The 20610-nt window shown below is 43.2% G+C and overlaps 1 protein-coding gene across 3 annotated transcripts in view; it reads left to right on the top strand.

Moving 5' to 3' along the window:
- The window catches only part of LOC124482164 (nuclear receptor ROR-alpha A-like), a 102947-nt gene that overhangs the window by 61679 nt on the left and 20658 nt on the right, over nt 1–20610 (top strand). The window contains exon 1 of one of the 3 annotated variants that reach the window (XM_047042558.1): nt 10274–10999. The exons of the other annotated variants lie outside the window; for them this stretch is intronic. Within the exon in view, the coding sequence (XP_046898514.1) occupies nt 10969–10999 (31 nt within the window). The 5' untranslated portion in view covers nt 10274–10968. Of the gene's footprint in view, nt 1–10273; nt 11000–20610 lie in introns of those variants that run through there. 3 annotated transcript variants of the gene reach the window in all.

Here is a 20610-nt window from a genome sequence, read left to right as displayed (position 1 = left end):
TGAAAAGTGAGATGGACAGCCCTTCAAGAACATGTTGTGTGCTGTCTCTTGGGGAGGATAGATGGTTGGTGAAAACCCTCTTGAGACAAAAGATAAGCAATGTTTTATCAGACAGAGTGAGGGAGAGGTTGTGCAATTGTATTACGCACCCTACATCATGTCACATGACATAACCACAGGTTTTAGTCCCAAGATTTATCATCCACTGAATCCTGATTAGTACATGTATGTGTCACTCACTAAAACACCCACAAGATCCCCTCATTTAAATCACCCATGCTGTACTCTTACACAAGCAGACAGGACTGGGGCTGAAGAGATGACACAAACTTTGACACGCTCCCGGCAGCTGGTGGCGATGTGTGTGTGTTTGTCTCGTTGTTTGTTTTGGAGACACTTTCTGAAAATAAGTGGCAGCTGTTAGCATTTGTGAGCATGCTGTTGAGGCTTGCTAAAGGCTAGCTGTCTTCACCGGGAGAGAAAAGACACAGGAGGACAGAAGGGGGTGAAGAAGGAGAGCAGAGAGGATGCAAGATTGAAAATTACTAAAGATCTGTTATATTAATTTACCAAGCAATTCACAGTCATTAGAATGCAGGAATTTTATTAAGAGTCCTGCTTGTCCACATATTTAAGTTATTTGTGGTCAGACTGTATTGTTGCTTGACATGCCTAGTTTCTTCTCCTTCTGGTAACCCAAACTATTTGAGACACAGGTGTCCAAACCAATTGACATTGATTACTTTCACATAATTACTGGTTTGAAAGTCAGTCTTAGTATACAGTTCTCAAATATGTTTGTTACATGCATGTTTGTTTGCGTGGGAATCATGCATGGAGTTGAATTACAAAGCCTCCAGCGAAGTTCAAGCATCTCAGAAGCATTTCGAAATATTTAATAACTCCTCCAAATCTATCGACTTAGTGAGATTAGGACGGGATAACTTAGCCTCAAAGCCTACGAGGATTGTACACATATGAATCATTTCCCTACACTGCCAATTTGGAAGAAGAATATGTCCCTGTTGCTGTTTAATTTGACTTGGCAGCATGCACACTCCAGCAAAATAGCCTGGGGCACTAACATCTTCTGTGCATAGTTATTTGCTCAACATTTGTTTGAAGGTACTTAATCGTGTTGTTGCCTCAGTCCAATGCAGTGGGGAGTTGTTTGTTGAAGTCAAGTGGGATGTTCAATAAGTACCTTGTTAGCTCAAGCTAAAATTAACATTAATTCTACGAGTAATGACATCACTGTCAGACCTGTTACTGCACCAGTCTCTCTTCGACAAGGCCACATATTTCATATCGTAGTTGCAGTAGGCGCTGATTGATTACAATGAGCAGTGTTTGAGGTTTTGAGTACAGTATATATGGTTCTCATTGGGGTGGTGTGCAAGTGTCTTAGCTTGGCTCAGCCTTTAAGACGACTGCTTGGTGCGCACAATGTTGGACTGACATGGGGGCAACGTCAGCTCAATTCTCTGCCCCGAGGCTTGTCCCTTTGGCTCCCACTAGTAGTGAGATGTCTTTGTTGTGAAGGGCCATCATGCTAAGGACTAATGCTAAGAGACATGTGGTATATGGGCAGTGATATGCTGAGGTTGAAAAATGTTAAGTGGTCTCCTCATGGTGTGTCAGGTAGCAAACAAAGACGTTTTTATGCAATTATAGGTCTTGTTCTGTTGGCTTTTGGTCACATTTGAAAGCCTTGTGACTTCAGATGTTAACATGTTTTAAAATAGCCAAGCCAAGCTCTGAATTGAGGTTTATCGAAACATTCCAGAAAACCCATTTGCTCAGACCTGTAGACTACCCATGATTTGTTGGGGGCATGACCTACAGTAAATGTCATGTCAGTATTCTTTTGACCAGCCCAGTTCATTGGGGGTCCATGTAAATCACCTAGCTGGATCCAGAGCTGCATCATAATGAAATGGGTGTTGGGCTGGTCCGTTGATCAGAAAGGACCCATCTGAACAAACGTCAACCGGAATCTCGTATAAAAGTGGAATCCCCTGGCTAATGGAACGTTCTGGGTTGGCCTTGCTTGTTCTGTTAGGCTTTCACGACTCCTATTTCCTCCGCCTGGACAACCATCCATCTCTGACAACCCCCCCACCCCAACCCCCCCTTTACAATATATTGATGTCATGTGGCAATGACATGCTTCATTCATCTAGCCAGACAGAAATGGAGGTCATTGTCCACTTCCAGATATACGCTTTGAATGAGTTTGACTGAGAGGTGTTTTACGATGGACGTCGTAATGAATTGACCTTGCGCCGTGGTTAACTTGCAGTGCGATGTGTGGCGAGGTCTTGCCCGGTGCACCACGGTATCTCTCATTGAATATTCATGATTTATCACGTATTTCTATAATAAACAGGTGCAAGCTCTTGAACTGTGAGTAACAATACTTATACTGTGCCCTTGCTCTTTTACTTAAACATTTACTTAAAGAGATCCATTTGATGTTGTTTACAAAGGCTGACTGAGTGTTTGTAAACTCTTGTGCAGTTGAAATATTGACCTATAGATTACACACACATCTACAAACATGTCAACATAGTTCACAGGGAACTCTTCCATGCAACTCAAACATGTCTATAATACAGGGCACACATGCATGCCACCAGCAGGCAAAGCTGGAGCCAGGTTCCTCGTAGTATTGATATGATATCCATATGATCACACGTAGGCACTGGGATTCCTACATTGCTTGTCTAAACCATTCACATTCTTCTCTGAAAAACAAAATGTGCCATGTCATGACAGGCGACTTGGGTAGGACCCGATTAAAGGCGACACTTGAAAAGTGCCCAAGACAAATGACCTGGTGACACCCAGCTGTTCAGCGGGGAGCGTGGAGAGCGCATGAGATGGATGGGGTGCTTTGTTAACCCGGCTGACACCTGAGTGTGTGTGGTGCCACCACACTGAATGGCCCTGTCCATAAATCAATTAATCAGACCATTACACACGCACGCACACATACACACACACACACATACACACATGCAGTATGCACACACATACACTCACAGACTCTAAGACTCTTGAATGAAGACAGGAAAATATGCTGAGAGGGTGTTTTGAAGATATCACCAAAGTCAACGAGGCAGCTTAATGTAATGTGTATATTGGCTGACTCAATTTAATGAAAAATGTGAATACTTGTTAGTACATGTGTGTACCTATAGACTGTTCCACAATGTAATTACATAATAATGACATGTTCCTCCACGTTAACATCAAAAAGTGCTTACTGAGTAATTATACTGACTTATTGTTACAGAGAATACCTATGCACAGCGTACAAGCCTACAATCGATTCAATACTTTCTGCTTGATAATATTGCACTGTAAAATACAGATTGGTCCTTTCCTCCACTATGCACGTCTAGACCAGGCCTCTAAAACTAGGCTCTGATGATGGCCGACCAGGCCACGAGGTGAGCATCCTTTGTTTGGTGGCCGAAAAGAAATTGGTGAAACTGAAGCCATGTCTCTGTTCTTTAACTTAAGGTTTTGTGAGTGCTACCAGACATCTTTGGATGTTGTTTTAAGTACATGGGTTTGAGTTTACGCCACAATAAGAGCTTTGTTCTGGGAAGGGGCGTCCAACTCTTCCAATGCAACTGAGCAGTTCTGACCCTTGATTTTCTGCTGTACTTTTTATTTTCAGTATTTGTATGAGGCTGTGGATGAAAGGCATTTGCAGGAAATGAATACCATTTTACATTTACATTTACATTTATTCATTTAGCAGACGCTTTTATCCAAAGCGACTTCCAAGAGAGAGCTTCACAAAGTGCATAGGTCACTGATAATAACAACAAGATAGCCCCACAGCATTGCGGGTAGTCAAAAACAAGAAGTACATATTGTGAACAACCAAAAAATAGTGCTAAAGGGAAGAAACCATAAGAGCATGTAGTTAAACAAGTTAAAAATTACACAACATTAATCTCTAAGTGCAGGTGTACCTGTTGGAAAGCAATAAAAATAGGATTAACTAGAAAAAGAATACAACAGTTTAAATCAGCTACCACTAACCAACAAGAGCAACAGTCTAAGCAAGAGTCATTGTGAACCTTGAGGAAACTAGCGTTGGGTTCAGCAAACCATTCCTAAGTACCAATGTAATCCCGGAACAAGTGTGTCTTGAGCCTTCTCTTGAAGGTGGAGAGACAGTCCGTGTCTCTGATGGAGGTGCGGAGTTGATTCCACCACTGGGGTGCCAGGCAGGAGAAGAGCTTGTGCTGGGACCGGGCGGTCTTGAGAGGTGGGACCACCAGGCGGTTGTCTGAAGAAGATTTTAATGAAAGGCAAAATCATAAACATCCCAACTTAGAGGATCCTCAGAAGAGGATGGAGTTATTGGAAATGCTAGCCAAACTGTTGTTCAGAAAACCCCCGTGTTGACAATTAGCAGACAATGGGGCTGGTATCCTAACATGCCTCAGTAGTACAGCAGCAGGAAACATGGAAGCGCTGAGATGATAAGCAGGGGCGCGAGTAGAAGTGTGAGGAAAAGAAGAGAAGGAAGAGACTTGAAGTCACAGAGATGAAAAGAAGGAGAGGAAACGGTAGCGAGGGGACGGAGGGCTGGAGAGAGAAAGACAGAGAGAGATGAGGGAGAGACAGAAAGGAGAGTCAAATGAAGGGGAGAGAAGGGGGATGGAGGGGATAGAGGGAGTGAGACTTCTGTCTTCTGCAACCTCTCTTCTCCCTATTGAAGGCTCCTTGAGCATCATTAAGAACCAGGCCTAAATCGGGGGTCCTGAGTGATTAAGTAGGGGGATGTCTAATGATGTGGGGAAGCTGTGTGTGTGTGTGTGTGTGTGTGAATGTGTGTGCCAGAGAGAACTCACTCGGAAAGATCAAGCTAATTTCTCACCTGATAACTAACAGAAGGAGGCCAATAAAGGAGTCAAGGTGTTTGTGTTTGCAAAGTTTTGTTGAGAATAATAAAACATTGTTGGCACCAAGGTATGGAGTTTTGTTATTGCTCGTTTAGTACAAAAATAGATATATTTTTATTGGGAATTATTAGTATCATAAGTATGAAAGGATCATACTTTAGAAACATACTTTAGGAACAAATTCGAGACTCACAGTTTTGATCTTCCAATCCAATATTGTTTTGAGATTTTCTTTGAGATTGTAGGGGTATTTGCCACATAATGAACATACACAGTGTACTCTAATAAAATCCTATTATGTATTCAGCATTGTACATTCAAAATTATACATGCTGCATATTAAATGTCACATTACAATTTAGAAATTTACATTCCACAGAGACCTTGCTCAAAAAATTTACATGATGCTCTGCTATGACTCTTTTGCTTCAAGGGAACTGCCATGGTGAATATCCCTCCAGTGTGTGTGTGGGGGGGGGGTGGTGGACGAGAATTACAGAGTCGATGGGGATGTTCTACAACCTGTGTGTCTGTGCGTGCATGTGTGTGTGTATGTGGATATATACAGTACATGTATGTGTTTGTACTGCATATGTGTGTGTACAGTGTGGGTGTGTGTGCAGTGTATGTGTGTGTGTAACACAGACTGTAGAGCCCCAGGGAAGAGCGGGGTTCTCCTATGAGGATCTGTCAGACATGGGGTGGGGGGGTAGTAAGGGGTAGTAAGCCGCAGGCCCCCTCTGTGCAGTTCTAAGCCCCCCTACCCAGCCTGGCTCGACCACATGGTCGTGCATCCAGCCAAGTTAGAGGATTCTTGTGCTGAGTGGGGAGAGATGCTAATAATCTCCCAGGTTCATAGATTTTCTCTAAGACTAGTCTTTGACTCAGAAACCTGTCAACTGGGATTCTCCGCTCCGCTTCTTTGTTCTAGACTAATCTTCATTTGTGTCTGATGAGGGCAAGGAAACAGATGTTATTTCAGAAGGTGACCTGAACTAATTGATCATCTGTCTGTCTCGATGTCTGTCTTAAATTCAGAACATTGTTTTCTAGTTTTATTGTGGATGATACTTTACAATATAAATAATATTGTGTTAATATAAATATGGTATTACTGGTATAATATTTTGTAAGCTTTTGTTGATTGAATCACATTCCCTTAACAATTAGGACAAAGTAACTTGATAACAAACTAGATTCAATGATTAATTGATTCTTTAAATAAATCAGTGTGATAATGTAAATGTATCTGAATCTGGGGGTTGTTTTGCTAATTGATCTTGGGGTACCAGGGTGCTGCTCAATAGACAGTATCCCCGATCTCACGTCACACTTCGCAAGAATCGCAGAAGTGCTGAATGACCAGTTTCACTCGTACTGTCTGTGTTAGACCCGGTTAGAGAAAGATTTATTCCACCAAGCTAAACAGTAATTCATTGAGATGTTACTTAACATAGTTAAGTCAATTGTATATTTCTGTTTCCTTAAGACATTGACAACCCAGCATAAGTGTATACACTTTTTTGCACACATTTGACCAAATATGATGAATTATGAATATATTATTCAGCTGTATGTTGTGGTCTTATTTATGTTTATGTGAGGTCTACTTGGTACCATAACTGTTCTCCATAACCCTTACGCAGTAGCATAAAAGCTTCCACTATGTTTCAAAGCACAGTGTTTTACCTCCTGCTAGAAGCCCTGAACTTCACAGCGTGATGCTCACAAATTGGGCAGGCTAGCCTACATCCTTTTCTCCTTGAGCCAGGGCAAACTGAGAGGTCCCGTGAAGGACTTAAAGTGGGCCATGGCTTGACCCTCTCATACACACACACAGATGCCCACAAACACACACACTCTCATACACATGCACTCAGTTGCACACACTTGTGCACGCACACACACACGCACACACACACACACACACATCCTGGTGACCTAACTACCTTGTTCAGAACAAAAGTTCTGACACGTCTCCTCCTCAGCGGACTACGTTAACAAATGTGGGCCGGCACTGGTCGAACAGCCACGGCGATGAATCACAGCTCCATGGCCATGGCATCCTCATAAGTCAGGGGGAAGAAGAGACTGGGGCTAAAAACACTTCGCCGTCTGGCAGTCTTTTTGGGAAATGTGGCAACTATGGTGAGGCGTGTGTGTCTGTGTGTATGAGTGTGTATGTGTGTGTGTTTAGGGGGCAGTAGCCATGTGTTGGAATAGCCTGGAGTTGCTCCTCAATCTTGCACAGAAGGTGTTCCTGGTGGTGGTCAGATTGCTTGTTGTTTTTTTAATGGCGCTACAATGAGAAGCCACAATGAAATATGTATTGAAGTGAAAGACCCTTATGGTTACGAATGACCCTGCTATTCTGAGGAATTATACAGTGTTTGGATTAGCATCGGGGTCCAAGTTCAAGTGCCTAATTTCAAAGTATATATATATATATATATTGACGTAAAATGTACATGTAGTAGCCTGAAAATAGCTTTCATATATTCTTCTTCTTGTTCTTATTCTAATGTATGTAAACCCATCCACAGGAATGCATTTAAATTTTTTGTTTTGAGGATGCCCCCCCCCTGGATAGTCACTCTTACGTAATTGAATGATGTTAAGGAAAATTGCTCAAAACCAGAGATTAAGAGATGGGTAGTCATAAATAAAATGTGTAATTTTTGTTGCTCGGTAATTGAATTAAATGGGAGACTGTGCTTGAAGCTAGCTTACATCAAAGGTCACCATGATGTATTTAGTTAGTACCTCTCAGTCTCAAACCTATCTGAGTTGATTTGCCTTTCATTGCCCTGAAACGTTGAGATCCCAAACTGAACCTGTGTGTGACAGAACATGTGTTGTGTACACTTCTGCTTTCAGGAGTGCTTGAGTGCAGCAACCTGTGTTCTGCCTCACCACACACAGTAACTCAGTCCGGTTGGCAAAGTTGGAGCAGTGCAGCGTAGTGCATGTTGTGACTTCCATGCTGGGCTATACATCACACGCCATAGGGGGTCTACCTAGTGCGCCATCTCCATAATGAAGTCCATTTGTTAACATCCTGCGAAAGGCCACGTACCCCCGCTGCCCTTTTCAAGCAAGCGGACGCAACTCTTCTTGAAGTGGCAGCGCCAAACACAAACCAACCCCCCGCGCCGTCATCTTTCTCACCCTGAGACAATCCTTAGCGTGCCGCGCAGGCTGGCTATGTGAGGAATAAGCAAACAGCATTACCGATTCTTCATACCTGGTTATTACTGCACTTATTACACCCGGAGTGACCTATTTGGGTTGGCCCTGTTAGGCCCCCCTCTTAATCACCCGGTTTGCGGTGAGGGATACGGGTTGCCAGATAATGGGACCGAGACGGGCGGGTTGCCAGTTAATTAGGATTCAGATGGCTCAAGTTCACAGTAGCATCCCCCCGCAGAGTCTGCCTAAGCCCCTGCGCACAGCCTGTGAGCAGGCCTGCGCAGGCAGATGCTATCCTCACACACCCAGCCCCGCACTCCCTCAGCTCTGGCTCTTCATATAAGGGAACAGCTTGCTATGGATGCCAGGGGCATGTCATGACAAATTTCTGCTAAATACCGTTGTTGTGGTTGTTGTTGTGGTGAATCTTCTATAGTCAAATTAAAACAGGAGTCCATCCCATGCAAGTCCCTAACCCTAAAGCCCAGATGGTCATTATTTTATTGTACAGAATATTCAAGCCTTAATATATGATTGAATACTGTTCCATGTACTTTTCAATGTACACTGTCAGCTACTGTTAATTTATCAAAAATCAAGTTGGTAGCTCCCACCTTGCTTAGGTGTGTGCATAAATAGCTCTGTGTGCTGCCCACTGTGATCTGTGAGGGGGGCTTGTCGTAACGGCAGGCCCAGGCGTGGCACAGAGACCTGTGAAAAGGTCATCTGTGACTGGGCATGCTCGCTGTGCCAACCCAACCATATGAACAAAACAAACTTATGGATGACAGCTTACATGGAGAGGTAGATCTTATGAATCTTTTTACATTCATTAAGTGAATGCTACTTAACAGTCCTGTTTTTTTTCTCAACAAACGTGGCTAATATTACAGTGAATTTATCCCAGTACACAAGTTTCACAAGGATCACATACAGTATAAATGATAGTAGATAAACAGGGATGGGTGGAATGTATCATACTTCTTGTTAGCTCTTAGGAAACTGGAAGAATTTAATATGACCATACATTTTGGGTCAGTAGTTGACTTGACGGGATTAGACTGACGCTTTACTCGTTGACTCTACAAAAACAGAGGCGGACTTTTCCCTCTTTCTATTCTGCAAGATGTTTGAGAGCTGCGTGATTTATTGAAGTCTTATGTGAACAGAGGGCCCAAGGAAATGGATCCAAATGACTCCAAATTGGTTTATGATTGGCTTGTTTCGTTGGGGGCTAGCAGGACCTCACATTTCACCCTGGCTTCTCCTCTCCGGCACTTAGAATATAAATTGATCCGTTTTGTTTCCGTCGTGTATTTTGCCAGGGCCCAGTTAATTCGGCCATGAGGCCGCAGGGCTCACGATTCTCGCCACGGACTATTACCTGTCTGCGTTCTGTCTATATGATGAATACTTTTCAGGCCTTTCCATATTTTAGTTCTGGTTGTATTTATCTGGTGTTGTGAGAGGAAAGAGGGAGACAGAATTAAGAGAGGAATCAATCAGAATGTGAATAATGACTATGGAGGTAGATTTCCTTTTCTATGGTAATAACATCCTGAGGGATTAATCTGTGACTGGAGAGAGGACAGGACTGGAGGAAAGTAGAGGAGGGCAGGGGAGGGGATAGGATAGGAGAGAAGGAGACTAGAGGAGAGGAGATGAGAGGTGTGGTGTGGTAAAAAAGAGAGGGAAGAGTGGAGAGGAGATATTGACTGACATGTAAGCTGTGGACGGAAGCACAACTACAAGTGAACTTGGCTTATCAGTTATTTTCCTGGACATCCGATAATAAACTTTTAAGCATTTTGGTTCCCTATTGTATTTTTACAGTTGATGTGTACATGGTCAATACATTTTAACTTTATTAATAATTAAATGTATTTTCAATTTTTCTCCAAAAACTATATTTCTAATTTACATGGCATATTACACTAGTATTAAAAACATGTTTATACTGAGGTTTGTATTTGAATTCCCTCAAGATATGGGGTACATCTACTTCAGGGTAATGACCTTCCTTGTTTTGACTGCTAGAAATAAACAAGCAGACAGATTGCGCAATATCTACGTACATTTAGAGAAACAGCAGACTCTCTTCCTGGAAGGATAGGGCTCAGACTTTACTGTTGTGGAAACAGATAGTCAAGTAGATCCTTGAATGTGTGTGTGTGTGTGTGTTGTTTTTGTGTTTACATGTTATCATTTATGAATCCTCTAAGTATTGTTCCTACCCAGGAGTTCCTGTTCATCTGAATAGACCAAACAGCTGTATGTGTTCCAAGCACTGAAACATTACAGTCTGCTCTCACACCGGCTGCTTTCTGTCTTTATCTTATACTCACCCTCTCTATCTAATATTGCCTTACCACTATTGTTGTATCTTAAAGTATTGACATAAGAAGTGTCACTTTAAGTATTACAAACATGAGACGTTCTATGCAAACAGAATGTTACAGAATGCATGTGACAATGCTGTCATCTCCTCCCCCCCGACACTATTCTTCCACGCCACAGACAGAGCGATACAGAACCCCCCCCACCCCCTATTCTCTCATTAGCCGGTTGCTCTGCCACTCCGAGCAGAAGGGGAATGACCGGAGGGGCGGGCTCTGGGCTGATGTCATAGTCACATGGATTCTCATGTGGCGGTGCTTGCGAGCAGGCATAGACAGATCTGGGCTGGCCAGCTGCCGCTGAGACAGCAAGAGAGAGGGGAGAGACTGAAGAGTAAAAGAGAGACAGGAAGAGAGAGGGGAGAGACTGAAAGAGTAAAAGAGAGACAGCAAGAGAGAGAGAGAGAACGCTGGTTGGCGCTGCATGTGTGGGCTCTTTATGGACTTGGACTTTAATGATGTATTTTGTGATTTCAGCCATGAAAGGTAAGCTGGGGTATTTGTTTGTGGCATGTATGTATGTGTGTTTGTGTGTCTGTGTGTGTGTTTGTAAAGAGAGAATGGTTTAATATTGTAACAAGTGGTTTTGACTGGAGGTGTCGAGGGGGACGTGTGTCTTAAAGGCATGTCACTTGGTCTTGTTGGTTTGTGGTGGCTTATCTAAGAGGAAGAAAGAAGGTGAAATCTTCTATAAAGTTTTGTGTACAATCTTGGATTATTTTAGATGGTAACTAATAGTTATTCTAAACATGAAATATATAATTACACATTTAAATACTTAGTTATAAATACGGGAGATTTTATCCGAATTACAAAGATGTAGACATTTGCTTCAGTTGGGTTCTGCTTGACTTCCAAGCATGTTGTGTTTGACATTTTATACCACGTACATTTGTGTCTTAAACACTTTAACAGGAGTAACTGTCAAGTACTGGCATTGATGTGCTAAAAACAAATATAATAGAGGGAGCAGGAGTGGGTTGAGGGGGTTGTGCACACAGAATACTGTCTTTCAGTCTCTCTCATCCTCTCCCTCTTTCTCTTGTTTTCTCTCTGGCCCCCCTCTCTCTCTCTCTTTCCTCCGCCACTCTAATCCTGTTGTTCCACTCCAGAGTGCTTGTCTGTTATGAAAGGAGATGAGCGGAGAGACTTTGCATGTTTTCTGTCCAAGGAGAGAGGCCGATAGGGAGTCTGGGTTGCCAGTGACAGTCAGTGGGGCTGCCTGCCATAGTTCATATTTTGGTAGTGAATGATATTTGGTCGTTAGTGGTCCACTGACCTATATCTGAGTTTTTCTGGGAGGAGGCGGGGGGGTTGGGTCGGTTGGTTTTCAAACATAGATGGAGCCAGCGTGGGGAAGACGAAGGTTGTTTGAGTGCTGTCCCAAAGATACAGATCTAGCATGCTTAACCCCCCCCCCCCCCCCCCCCCCTCTTTCTTGTTCTCCTCTATCCACATTCCCCAATCCTTCATTCTGCTCCCTCATCTCTTCCAGAATCATTCTCCACGCGCTCCCTCTACAATGCCTTCAACATCAGCTTTAATCACCCTCAGCCCCCATCGTTCTCTGGCATACATGGAAGTCCTGCAGTCTGCCCACTTCTCTCTGTCTTTCCCCACTTCTTTCTGCCCATCACAATCTCTATCTTGTATCCACCTGTTTCTCTCTACCTCTTAATCTCTCCATCTTTCTAACCTTCTCCCATCTCTTCCCAACCATCTCCCTCTTTCTATCTCTCTCCTCTCTATCTATCTCTCCCTCCCTCTCTTTTTCTGGTCCTTGTTCATCCCCCCACCCCCACCCCACTCTCCTCTCCCTCCCACTCCCGCAGAGTAATGCTGGCAGCTGTCATTATCTATTAACCGGGATGTGGCGGGAATGGAAGGCAGCTCTGCACTAGCTTGTGCTAGCGCCCCCATGGCATAGTCAAATCACAAAACTAATCAGAATCCAGGATATACTTAAAGGGGGGTTAAGCTAATGAACTGTAAGGGAGCAGAAAAATCCTATAAATTGATTTCTAGGCTTGTTTGCATGTGGTGGTAATTCAGTTGAATACTTATTTTCTGATAGTATGAAATGAGAGTATAGATGTATGTAGATGTTGTGAGACAGCATTGCTTTAATACCAAACCAACTGGAAGATAACAAACCAATCATTATACAGATTTGTATTAAAATATATTGAAACAGTATCTACTGGAGATTGCCATGGATATCAAATATAATTTATCCTTCAAAACCACACTGTCTGACACAGCGATTAGAGCTTGCCAGAGATTAGCTCGTCACAAGCTCGTTTGCAAGGAAGTGCTTGCAAACAAACAAACAAACAAACAATACTACTTTTAGATCATGTCAGTGCAGCTTCCTTTTTTCTCCCTTGACAGTAGTCACATGACAGTAGAGGTTAACTGGATTTAGCTCAATTCTATTAACACCTCCAGGCACCTTGCTTGTACCAAACTCTTTTTCCACAGATTAAGCTTTGAGGAGGAGGGGAAGGGGGGTGCATCATTATCTTTCATTACTCCATGATGAAATACAAAGCAATATGCCCCAAAAAATGCCTAGTCATTTGAATTGGGTTGACAATTCCTAGCCCTAGTATACAGTATTATATTATAATTTGTTTCTGTATATTTGATGGTTATTTTTATTGATTATGGCTCATGGTTATTTGCTTCTATTGCAATTAGCAAATCAGGGTTTTCTTTATACATAGAATCTAATGGTTCCCTTTGTAATGATATATGAAATAGAGAAGCAGAAGGACCTATTGACAGAAAGACAGTTTTCTCCATGAACCTTTATCCAGTGAAAGGTTTTGTAATATTGCTCTTTTTCCAAGCCCCTTGGAGAATTTTCAGTTGGCCTTTTGAAAATACATCAAAAGCAAAATGAAGGAGTGTGAGGGGAAAAAGGAAGAATAAAAATGGTTGTATTTTGTCTGACTTTAACCGTTTAGAAAGACGGCTGCAGAGGAAGGTGTCTGTGTTCTTTGACAGTTACTCACTCTCTCTCTCTCTCTCTCTCTCTCTCTCTCTCTCTCTCTCTCTCTCTCTCTCTCTCTCTCTCTCTCTCTCTCTCTCTCTCGCTGTTTTGAAGTAGTTATGATAAAAAAGTAACCAGGCAGTAGCTGAAATCAACTGTGCCCTGCAGTTCTGTTGAGATTAGGTATAGTGGTTGCTGCCATTACATCTTTAAAGTTAGACAGTAAAATTGCAAAATCCCTGTCTTTCATTACAAACGGTTTTGCCATTTTGTCCTGCTGTTTTTTGGTGTCGGTGAAAGTTTTGTTCTGTTCTTCCAAGTCTCCAATGTGGTGAACTAGCAAAAACAACATTGTTTCGCCAAACTGTGACCTTGGAACATGACCCATTATGGTGGAACACTTCTAAAGCTGGAATCCATCTCTGAGTACATCTTTTAGAGCCATAGGTGGGTTAAGGAAACAGTGGGTTAGATTGAGTGTCTGTGGTATACTTTCAGAGACAATTAGCTGGTAATGTTATGTCACAGGATTATGTCTGTCTTTGGGCTAGGAGATTATTCAACTGCTCTCTATTGGGTGTCTGACTGAAAGAGAACGAGGGAGGGAGAGAGAGAGAGAGCTTATATAGCAATAGAAAGATACAACCAGGTGGAATAGAGTAGAGAATGAGGATGGGGATGAGGGAGATGGAGATGGAGAAAGATAGAAAAACGGTTGGGAGAGAAAGAAGGGAGATGTGAGGCCAGAGAGAAAGGTGAAACAAGGAGCCACGGAGGATAGGATCAAGAGAGAGAGGGAGATGGAGGTGTAAATGAGTGTGAGGCATTGGCGACAGATTGTGCAGAGGAGGGAGGTGGAGGGCCCTCCTGACCTTCACGGGAGGGGGACAGCGGGCTCATGAACGCCGCAGGAGGAGGCACCAAAGGTCGGGCCCAGGGGTCAGGCGGACGTGGGGCTTCTGCGGCCTGGCACACTCTGTCCACCCGTCCATGGAAATCCATCACACTGCAGATGCCGGGGGAGTGTGTGTGTGTGTTGGGGGGGGGGAGGGTAGAGCAGGGAAGAAGGGTATAGGGAGAGAGTGGTTGGAGGTGGGGGGGCGGGGGGTGGGGGTGAACTCTGGAATAACAAATGTGTTGTGGAATTTTAACGAAGAAAGGAGAAAAGGTTGAAAAACTGAAAAACTAGTTAAGTAAATGTCAGGGCAAGTAGTACCCTAGGCAGGAGTGGTCATGGAGGCTTCTATGTATGTTCTTTCAAGCAGGTGTGTGACTTGGGGACTGCTACTATACATGGAGCTATACTGACGCTATCTCAGCCACACACCATAACTGATCATGAGATGACTTTCATAGCATGTTTATGATCAGTGATTGATTATGAAAAAAAAAAATTCCAGTATTTGGTGTGGCTCTATTTTAAATATGCAGGTTTAGATTAAATAAATGCATACTATTCAAATAAAATAAATTAATGACTATTTATTTTACAATGCTTAACAATGTGTGTGTGTGTGTGTGTATGTATGTGCATGTCATTGTGTGTGTCAATTGCATATATAACAGCGTCCACATGCAAACAAGGTCATATAGATGGGCTTAACATGGGCTAACTTACTGGGAGGTTTATTCCATTTCTTGCTATTCTCCATGGCCTTTACCACATAGCTGACCATTACAGTAGGAGTATACAGGAGTATATCAGTTTGAAAGCCTCTACTTAACCAGCATATGAAATACTTCAGCACCCCAAGTATGTATACAGTATGCAGAAACATTTATTGAGGTATTTGCTTTGTAAATGAGTGCTTCCTGGTGTAAACACACAGTTTGGTTAACGTGTTCACTGGATGTCGAGGAACTGCTTTAAAGTGAGTTCACTTTATACATTTTGGTTTTGGTCACCCAACCATGCACCAGGTTGCAAAGTGACTTTAGAAAGAGATACAGTATGTGGTGGACTTTGGCATGCACATTTAATCAGTACATACCTGTAGACTGCTGTGTGAAATGTGCAGTTATACTGTCTATCAAGAAATATAATGTTTTGTTGTGTTTATAAAATAATGTGCTTTTGACTCCTATTTGTTTTTGTAGAGCAGATGAAAGATGCTAGAGCAGAACATAAGTGTGCTGTGGGAAGAGATGGGAACTGTGTTTGCATCAAACTCTAACCATGGCATTTCAACAGCAACAAGGGGGCTTCCAGAAAGACATGCGGTGTATGCATGCACAGTGTCTGTGTGTGTGTGTGTGTATGTGTGTGTGAGCATGTTTGTCTGCTTCTGCCATATGTGCTTGTGCATAGTATACCTGCACATGAAAAGTATTTGTGAGTGTGTTTGCGCTTGTAGTTGTCTGTAATTGAACAACAACAACACACATGCACACATGCGCTTAAACACACACATGCACACTCATAAACACTGCATGTGGTCCTATTTACATAATTTAAAATGTTCAGCAGTATATTCTTACTGGATATCTATCTGAACAAGCCTCAGCTTGGTGCAACAGTACAGTGCATGTGTAGACCCAGGTAGGCAATACAGCTCTCCAGGCAACTCCAAGACGCTTGCTGACTGTTTCCAGTCATGGATAATGGGCTCAGTAGGAAGATGTGTGTATGGAGGGCCAGGGGAAAGGGGGTGTTGCTCTCTGTTTGACCCAACTGAAAGGCCCCGTGGCCGGCATGCATGGTGGTGGTGACCTGGGGTGAGAAGGCCTCCAGCTAATAAAGCTACTCAAGACTGAGAGTGGCTGAAGTGCCGCCCATAGGCACAGGTCAGGTACTCAGCATCTAGCCTTCTTATATTATTTGGATCTATCTTTGTCAGCTCTCGGTGACCCCCCCCCCCCCCCTCTCACCCCCCACACCCCCCACTAGCACGCCCATCTCCGCCCCAAAAACACACACACAAACACACACACACTATTCCATATTTTTCTAAGCCTGGCTTACATTTATCTGTCCTCTGGGGTTATTTTATTGTTTGAGACACAAGCCTTGACACTAACAAACAGCCTCCCTTGCCTCAGATCAATGGAGTAGATGGCATCTAACCACAAAATTCCAACTTGCATGTATACACAGCACCATCTTTGTTTTAGCAGCAAACGTAGAAGCAAACCAAGGTTTACATTTAAATTTTGAACCTTGACACATCTAAAATGCATTGATATGGCAAGGCCTCTCTTTGATCCAAGAGAAGAAAAACTCTCTTTGGAGTTGGCATCGGGATAATTTATACTTCAGGGATTTGTGTTTGCCCAAGCCTTAGCATTTTTGGAGTAAACAGAGTTAGCAATTGTGATTTGATGCCATTATTCAAGCTTCATAACAACACTCGTCCTAGCGATAATTAGCGGTTAGATGTGTATAGACACATTTAGATAAACAGTTGGCTATACTGTTTCTACTGCACTCAATACAATGAGTACTATTGCTGAATTTTCCTCCAACACCATTATTTATGGGATAATGAACTTTATTGATATGCAAAACAACTGCATTTCTGAAATCTTGTAAACAAGACCAGAATGCGGAGGTCCAAAGCAAATCTTGAGGGAGGAATGTGAAGTATAATATCCATTCATTCAGAGGTGAGATGACCAGGATGGACAGAGATTCTGCCCTAAATCAGCTTAATGCGTGTAGGCTGCAGGTCTTGAGCGGGACAGGGCATGTGTCTAAAGAGGTTATTTTGGTTTGTTAGAAACTGCCAGGTCCATAAAGTGCAATGGGTTCATCTTCCGCACAGAGAAATCATTAGCAATTCAGATTTCCATGTCTTTGAGCAGGTCTGTGAAGGGAAGTTTGTGGATCAAAATGATGTAAATGTTTTATATCAGACAGTGTGCAAGTGCTTCATATAGGAAAGAGTGCAATGCAATTGCAGTGAAATATAAAGCTGCTTTTTAATGACTGGAGACATACTGTAACCTGTACCATTAGCCCGTTTTTTAATGAGCTGGACATCCTTTTAACAAAATACCAAAACTGCAAAAGTTGGTCATGATGTAAGTTGGCAAAACTTGCTCTTTCTATGGGAACAGTGTCAGGAAACTATAAACGTGTTGTTGACCTTGCCGCTAAAATGCTAGTGGATGCAAGGACCACCTGCCATTGCCTTCTTTCATTAGCTGATAGCCTTAGTCAAAACAAAGCTCTCCCTCGTAAGAGAGAACATTAGTGCCACCTGTTCCTGACCCCTAGTCACGGTTCCATTGATTGTATGACATCAAACTGCCAATGAAGCCTTGAAGCTTCTAAAAGTTACCCTAGAAGCTACGATGCAATGATCGGTGGCAGCTGACCATGCATGTTGACCAAAAGGCCAATATTTTTTGATCCACCTTATGTTGTGATGTAATAACTTTTCAGGTCTCTCACAAGGAAGTCTGGATCATTGAGCTTTGTCAGTCAGTGAGCCATGAATAAGGATCACAAAAACAGACTCACAACAAAGAGACAGCAGAGGACATCTTTCTACTAAGTTGATCCATTAATCACAAATTACTACCCAAAGACCTTACGGTGGATGACCAGTGCGTGAGCGTACAGTGTCTGCATGCTTTTCTGATGTTACAGTGAATTCCCTGAACAGCTACATAACTGCTCCAGTTACCTGTAACCTGTAATCAGGTTTGTGATGACAGTCTTTTCGATGTTGGTGTCATTGCTCTGCAGAGCGACAATGAATGGAGCCCAGTCTTCCGTCAGACATGTAGACAACAACAATCACCAGAGAATGTATGAGATGTGAGCTGGACATACTGTACTGGCCAGGCCAAGGGCATGACCAGGCATGTATGTTGCAGTATATTTACCATGCAAACAAGACTTGACATTCCTGGCTGACTTGTTCCTCTCATACTTTAATACTAAACTGCAGCCTCTAAGTGCAAACGAGGATAGCAATGCCATTCTGACTCATCCCCCCCTCTTTAGTACGGTTTAGACGGTGAGGTTTTGTCAGCTATTCACAAAGCTCCCATTAGTCTCATTTTCAGGCTCAACCAAACAATGGAGACGCTATCCCAGGATGCCAGTCTCTCACGGTTGAAAAAACAATGAGAGCGTGATCCCAAAGAACAGTAATCAGGAGCGATGCGACTGCGACATATTCAGTAGAAAATGTGCCTCATCACATTTAATGTGCAGTTTGTCTTCTAAGATGCTTACGAGGAACATAAAAGAACAAAATAAAAAAAAAGATTGCTTAGCTACTACTAAAGGTGTGAGGAAGGCCAGAGTATCTCCCTCGCTCTCTCTCTCTCTCTCTCTCTCTCTCTCTCTCTCTCTCTCTCTCTCTCTCTCTCTCTCTCTCTCTCTCTCTCTCTCTCTCTCTCCCTCTCCCCTCTCTCTCTCTCTCTCTCTCTCTCTCTGTCTCTCTCTTTCCTCTCTCTCTCTCTCTCTCTCTCTCTCTCTCTCTCTCTCTCTCTCTCTCGTTCTCTCTCTCTCTCTCTGTGTTTCTCTCTCAGGGAGGAGCATGGAGGGGTACTGGGCTCAGTAGCGTACATGAAAGGCATTAGTGGAGGCTGGGGCCGGGGACATAAGCAAATAAGAGAGGAGAGCGAGGGCATCATTAAGGCCGCGGCCAGGCTTTGATGAGGCTGGCAGAAGCTGTGTATGTCTCTGGGTCGGCAGACTCGGTGGATCGTGGATCTTGGAGTACAGAGTTTTGCAGAGTCCCAAGCTTGATGTTTTACCCACACATGGCTAATGAGGAGCTTGTTCTTGGGGTCGTACTGGTCCAGCCCCATGAGATTGTGCGTGTGTGTGTGAGCACACGCACACACCCATGCTCACTCACAAGCTTTTTAGTGCGTTTGTTACTGTGTTTGTGTGTGTCTGTGAATTCAAGTGGGTACCATGGTGCCATGTTTTTACACATATTAAGTTAACAGCTCTAGCGTTTGACTTTGGAGGAAGGCAAGTATTCCCTTTTATTCTGCTGTGAAGAGAGAATGGAAGAGCAGATGCTTGTGAAGATTAAGGAATCAATTGAATTTCAAACTCTGTTTCATCGCAGACTTAGTTCATGCAGCAATGTTTACGACAGCTGATGAGTAATTAAAACTATTTCCTCTCAGGTTGTGAAGTGTGCTTCATGACTACAGAACGTTAGCAGAATATGTAAGGATTTTTGGAACATATTATGACCCCTTGGTGAACTAAATAATTCCTGTTATAAACCACGGTGGTAGTATAGTTGTCTTGACAAGCTTCACAGTGAATACACTGTATACTGTAAAGGTTTCGGATTGAAACCTGCTGTAGTCGTTCATGTCTGTTAGTTGTGTGTGTATAGTACAGTCATATCTGGATATGTATGTATACAATGCTGTGTGTGTGTGTGTCTGTGTGTGTGTGTGTCAGCGCCAAGATCTGTTGTGTTTTTTCCTGTGTACATGTGTGCAGAGGATGACATAAAGGCCACTAATGAGAAACACTCCCCACCATCTCCAACTGCTGATCAAACCGTGGGTTGACAGTGGTGAGCGAGGCTTGTGTTTGTGATCCGGTGGTGTTTTGTCCCCCCCCCCCCCGCCACCCTCCCACCCCTCCCCCTCCCTCTCACATGTACCCCCCGTTAAATCCCCCCGGTGAAGAACGAGAGCCTCAGATCTGTCATGGAGACAGACTTAAGCCTTTCATATGCAGAGCGGAGATAAGAAACAGCCATTTTATAACCAGCTACATCGTCTCTGCCGCCATGGAAGGCTCTGAGTGCCAGGCTCCAAAGGCGATACACAGCCTCCTACAATGACGGGGGTTGCATTCGCCACCGCAAAGGTTCTCTCTTGTTGTGCAGGTTTTTTTGTGGTTGTTTTTTTCCCCGCAATCCTGTCAGTGTCACCAATTACGGCAGGGTGTGCGTGTTGACAGATTCTCCATGGGAGGAACAGTTGGTTTAGAGGCAGGAAAGTCCCCTACTGTGACCTTTTCTATGTCATTTAAAAGGGATAGAAGTGTCTTTTGAAGATACATAGTAAACATGTTGGTTTTAGTTAAGATAAACTGGCAGGGGTTTCTGACAAGCAAACATGATTGACGTGTTGACTGACATGTTGACTCAAGTAGTTTTTGTTTTCCACA

This window comes from Hypomesus transpacificus, chromosome 19, assembly GCF_021917145.1.
Source record: "Hypomesus transpacificus isolate Combined female chromosome 19, fHypTra1, whole genome shotgun sequence".
Lineage (NCBI taxonomy): Eukaryota > Metazoa > Chordata > Actinopteri > Osmeriformes > Osmeridae > Hypomesus > Hypomesus transpacificus.
This window is presented reverse-complemented; position numbering and strand designations above follow the sequence as displayed.